Here is a 5,700-nt window from a genome sequence, read left to right on the forward strand (position 1 = left end):
AGCCCGCATGCCTGCGGAGGGGCGGGAGGAAAAATAATAAGAATTACCAAAAAAAAAATAATAATAGTAATGCGGGAGAACCGGCGCTGCCCTCCCATCCCCCCCCCGCTCCCGGGGAGGACGGTGATGGGGGGAGCCCCGGTTCCGCGGTGGTCGCCGCCGGGGTAACCCGTCTCCCGTCCCCCCCGTCCCCCCCCCCCCACGTCCTCCCACCCGCGCAACCTGCGCCGTGTTTCTCTCAGCCCCGCGGAAACTTTTGCCACAACAACAACAACAACCGCCGCCTCCGGGGGGAGCGGAGCGGGGGAAGGGCGGCCGGCCTAGACCGCCGGGGGTGCCGGCCGACCGCCGGCGCGCAGAAATGCGGGATTCCCATCCATTTGCTTATTTTACAATTAAAAACAAAACAAAACAAATACAAAAACCAAAAAAACAACACCCAGGCCGCCTCACCGCCCCTTCCCCCCCGCCTTTCGCCAGCTCACGGCTCGGGGGCTTCCCCCCATTCCTCCCTCCGCAGCCCGCCGTTACACCGGGCCGCAGCCCCCCTCCCGCAGGCACCGGGGCCACCCCTGTCTTCCCCCCCCCCCCGGCTCTGCCCCCGCCACCGTGGGGTAACGGGGGACCGGCTCAGCGAGCGAGGGGGCTCTGCCACACTCAAGATGGCGCCGAGAGCACTTCGTGAGGCAACCACACGGTTTTGCCGCCTATCGGGAGCCGCTCCGCGGCCCGCAACGGCCCCGTGAGCGAGGGAGCGCCGCCCGTAAGCGCATCCCGGTGCGGAGAGTGCGAAGGAAAAGGCGAGGGGGCCAGGAGAGGGGCCCCCAGACGGAGCCGCACGTCTGCCACACTCAACATGGCCGTCAGGCCGAGGCACAGCCTCTCCTCGGAAGGCGGGATATAGGGATCGAGCGATGCGGATTGGCCGGCAGCGCTGAGCGAACTCAGTGCTGACGCTTTGCGGCTTCTTATTGGCTGAAGCGCCTGTCTGTCTACAGCGGAGTGGTTTTGAAAACCCGGAGCGGGCGCGGAGGGGAGCGTAAGAACGGAGCTGTGGCCGCCCCGCGGGGGGTATGGGGCACCCTGCAGGGGCGCGACACCCCCCGGGGGCTGCCGTGGGAAGAGGGTGCGCTTCTCCCGGCTGCTGGGAGGCGGGCTGCCCCCCCCCGCTCCCCCCGCCACAGCTTCAGGAGAGCTGCGGAGAAGCCATGGTAGCCCTTGCATCGCCTGGCACCGGGCGTCGCGGCACGAGGCATCATGGCGCCCGCCTCCCTCGCCCTGTCCCCACACGCGCCCAGCGGCTGAGCACCGAGGCCAACAGGGTGCCGTTTCCAGCGCAAAACGGCCCTCACGCAAATCATAGTGGCACCACAAACAAGCTGGTCTGTGCCTGGTTGCACCACAGAGCACTTTTCTCCTCAGCCTCGGCGTCCTGCCCTGTGTGGGAGCAGCCCTGAGGTGATGACCATGGTGGGGGGGGGGGGGGGGGAGTGTGCCTGTGGTGGGAGCGGGAAGCACAGTGGTGGCTGAGACCCTGTTGGCCACTGACCTGGCCACTGACCCTCCAACTGACCTTCTGCAGGGGTTTCCATCCCCTGTTCCTGCTGTTCATTTGCCCCAGGGGCTGTCTCACCGGCTGTGAGCCCACCAGAAACTCTCGCTTTGCATCAGGGCTTTCGGGCACCCGGTATTAAGTCGGGAGGGGCCTTTTGAGGACAAGGAATTTCTCATGTTGGGTGTCCCGCTCTGACCTGGCGTCGGGGCCAGGTGAGAGCCTCCCCATGTGCTTCGGGGTGGGGGGGAAGGAGAACAGGGCTGTAGAAACTGGGATTTCTGGTCGCTGCTGGCAACGCCTCTCGCTCGGTGTGATGGAGCCAAGGGCAGCTGATGTCTATTCCCCGAGATGGCACTCAACAGCAGCTGTGGGTTTGGGGCAGGTTGGTAGCTGGGCTGGAGGCAGCAGCGCCCTCTGCTACAGTCGAGCCTAGGGCTGGTGGACGGTGAGTCTCTAAAAGCGTCCGAAAGAGGAAAGAGAGAAAAAAAAAAAAAAAACAAACCCAACCACTCAAGCCCAGCCCTAAAATAAAGCACTTCTGCTAGAACTTGGCTTTAACGTATGCCTTCTCCTCAAACCAGGGATGTGCCTTTGGGCTTGGGGTTCCCACGTTGCACGAACAGTTAAAAAAAGAAAAAAAAAAAAAAAAGACGTGGGATATTTGGGGAAGAAAATCAGGAATCCTCAAGGGATGGTCACACCAGGATCCCACAGAAGACAGAAAGAGAGAGAGAGAGCGGGGAGAGAAAAAGAAAAACAACTGAGCCTGGAGTGGAAGCAAAACTGCCTTAAACCACTCTGCGTCGGAAATCCATGTATAGCCCTTGCTGTCGTCCATCCGTGCGGCGGGATAACCCGGCTGGTGAATGCTCCTGCGCGTAAGGCAGAGAGAAGAAACAGGCTCAGCTCAGCTTTTTATGCCTCAGCAGTCCAAAAAGAAACAACAACAAGAAAAAAACTGTTGCCTGTAAAAGGCAGCTGCTGCTTTTACCTCTTCTCCACCCCTCCCGGCAGCCAGGGCTGGGGAGCGGCTCTGCAGGGATCAGCGGGAGGAGGAGGAGGGTGGAAGGGGACTTTGCAAAAGTGCCCGAGCATCGGGGACAGAAGTTTCCAGGGCTGAGCTCTGCCTGGGACCTCGCTCCGTCTGTGGCCAGCGATCACTTTGGCAAAGGAGCCAAGGTGCCGGGGGAGGCGGTAGGAGTTTTCCCTCCTCGTTGGCCGTTTCCCTGGCTCAGCAAGTAGCAGCCTCTCTAATCCCCGGCGAAGATCCTGCTGCTCGGGCGATTATTTCATCGTGGCAAGCTGCTCCTCGGAGGAAATTCTCATTACGCTCTTCGGAGAGGCAGGGGAGGGGCGACTGTCACTCAGCCGCTCTGGAAAAAACAGAGGGATGAGCCTGCAGCATCCCTGGGCTCCGGTGCACGAGACGTGGTAGTGTTTCTAGGTCAGGCTGGTGATGCGGGACATGAAGCCAGCAGAGATGACATCCTGGCTGTGTCACCTGCTGTTCCTTGATGGGCAAGGGTTGCACGCGGGGGGCCATGGCTTTGTGGACGTTTGCTGTGTGGGGCCTGGAAGGAGCACTGCTGGAGGGGCTGGAGGGCGATGGGGAGGTGGAAAGGAGCTTCGTGTGTGCTCACAGTGAGGGGAGTGGAGGTGTGTAGAGCACTGGGACCAGCTCATGGGGCCAAAAAGCGTCTTTGGACAAGGCTGAGACCTCACCACAGGAGGCAGAGGCTGCGCTTGGACAGCACCAGCACAGGGATGGGCTGATGAGGCTGCCCTCCTCCCCACGTCCCAGGCTGCTGCTCCTCCATCCATCCCCGCGAACCACGTAATCAGGAGGGAGCGGGTCCCTGTGGCGCGTGTTAATTAAGGGATAGAGACACTGACTTTGCCTTTCCCCAGAGGATTGCAAAAGGCCCAGGCGGGCCCCACACTTCAGCTCACGGCCATCCCTGCTCCAACACGCGTTCTGGCCCCTGCGTTGCAAAATGGGGCTCTGACTCACCGGCCTTTCCCAGCCCACTGCTCACTGAGCCTGGAGACATTTGCAGGGATCCCTCCGAGGGATGTAGGGAGTCTGGCACCCAGAGCAGGATGTGGAGGGCAGGACGTGGTACCATCCTGCCAGCATCTCCCTCGGGCCTCCGTGCAGAGCCCTGGGGTGAGGACAGCTTTCTAGTGGGGGTTATCCCCCATGACTGGAAGATACGGGAAAGGAAGAGTGACCTCTCCAGGTCCCCTGACCCCAGCAGGAAATGACACCACGGTCCCTTGATGTCCAAGATGCTCACTGATTTCTCCGTGGCTCCAGGAAGCCACAGTCCCAGCTGGCCAAGAGGTGGTGGCAAGGGAACACCCTTTTCTGCCTCCCTCGGCTGGGTGCTGGCAGGAGCCAGGGCCAGGTTGATGACAGCAATACACCCCAGTGCTGCTGCTAATCCTGCACCTGCTTATAGGCGGGGTGGGGACACGACGGGGGGGACAAGGGAAGCCTCTGGTTTGGGATGCTGGCTTTTTTAGGAGGATGGGAGCCAACATCACTTCCCTGGACGCTGAGGGCCAGCGCTGGTGATGCTATGGCCCAGGAGCCAGTGCTCAGATCCCTGTCCTTCCCTGCCTGCGTGCCAGGACGACCCTGGCTTGCCCCTGGCAGGCTGCCAGAGCCCCACGGCTGGGTTTAAAGGCATCAAAGCTGATTATTGCCTTTCTCTCAAGCAAAGGGTGAGGAGGGCATCGGGGCAACCTGCCCCCAAGGCAGAGGGAAGAGACCTGTGCCCCAGGGTGTGGGCTTGGTGAAGCTGGAAAACAGTTGTTTCCCTCTTTTAGTGAGTTTTCTGTTTGTTTTTTTTTTTTTTTTCCTCCAGTTTGAAGGCTGGTTGTGACTATGAGCCTGAGTGAACAACGCTGTGGATCAGACTCAGGCCAAGGGCCTATCACACGGAGATTACACACACCCACACCCTGCCCCGGGCCTGGGCCTTGGGCCAGAGACGTGGTTTCGCTCCTCGGGGCTCCCATCCCACTGCTAAAAGTGATGCGCGGAAGAGATTTAAAAGGAGAGAGGAAGGTGGGAGGGAGGAGGCGAGGCCAGATTCTCTTCCCTCCCTGCTTCTCCCAGCGCTTTACAAACACAAGGTCTTTGCAATGTCCTCTGGAGGAGGGAAAACAGCCCCCTGCAGGTGCCCAAGGCTGGATGCGTGCCGCGGCAGGGATTGCTGCATGGTGTGGCCAGCCCCAGGCACGCGACCCCAACCATGTCCTGCTCTCCGTCCCCCTTCTTCCTGCTGTCCCCAGCAGGACACCCTCCAGAGCCACTCCACAGAGGTCCCCACCCAACCGGGGGCCACCCTCCTGCCCCCAGCTGGCCATGGGGCATTGATGGATGTCATTCTGCAGGGACAACCGCATGGAGAGCCACTGCTCCTTCGTCTCATCCCTCCTTGCCGCGTTGGCATACCTGGGAGAAGACAGACACACAACGCGCACGCACACACTCACAAAACCAACCCCAAATCTGGATCAGTATCAGAGAGAATTAATTACTGGCTCATGCATATTCAGATGAGAAACTCGGCTGAACCTGGCGGCAGTTCGGCGCCTGGGGCGGCCCTGGAAAGGAGAATTCCTCTGGAGAGATATAAATCACCGCTCCCCTCTATCGCTTCCCCCGTGGAGCGCTACCTCCTGGGGAAGACTGAACCTTGATTTCCTTTTTTTCCCCTCCTTCTTCTTCGTTTTCAATCTGCGCGGGGCCCCTCTAATTACAATGGGCTGCTGTAGGGCTTGAGTTATTTATTGGGTAACAGCGACACACCTACCCGGCTCCAGCCGCCTGCCTGCCTGCCTGCCCGCCCGCGTGTCACGGCTTGTCCTGCCTACCCGGCAGCGCCCGCCATGCTGTGCCGTGCCGTGCCGTGCCACTTTGGCTTGAGACGGCACGGGCAGCGGCGACAAACAGGGACCACCAGCCTTAAGCAAGCCCCTAGAGACACATCCATGCTGGTGTAGCCCACGCGAGCAGGGGCGAGAGCCAAGCTCTTGTTTTATTGCAAAACACCATCTCGTACACCCGTTTGTGTGCTGCGGCGGTGGCGGGCGGTGGGTGCCACTGAAGCTTGCACTGGTTGTGAAATCTTTGG

At 60.6% G+C, this 5,700-nt stretch overlaps 1 protein-coding gene across 1 annotated transcript in view; it reads right to left on the minus strand.

The window, feature by feature from the left end:
* PTMA (prothymosin alpha) overlaps window positions 1-858 on the minus strand; it is an 8,851-nt gene extending 7,993 nt beyond the window's left edge. The window contains exon 1 of the mRNA XM_074153569.1: window positions 697-858. Coding sequence (XP_074009670.1) covers window positions 697-858 — 162 coding nt within the window. The remainder of the gene's footprint in view (window positions 1-696) is intronic.
* Between the last annotated feature and the right edge of the window lie 4,842 nt (window positions 859-5,700).

This window comes from Numenius arquata, chromosome 9 (assembly GCF_964106895.1).
Source record: "Numenius arquata chromosome 9, bNumArq3.hap1.1, whole genome shotgun sequence".
NCBI lineage: Eukaryota > Metazoa > Chordata > Aves > Charadriiformes > Scolopacidae > Numenius > Numenius arquata.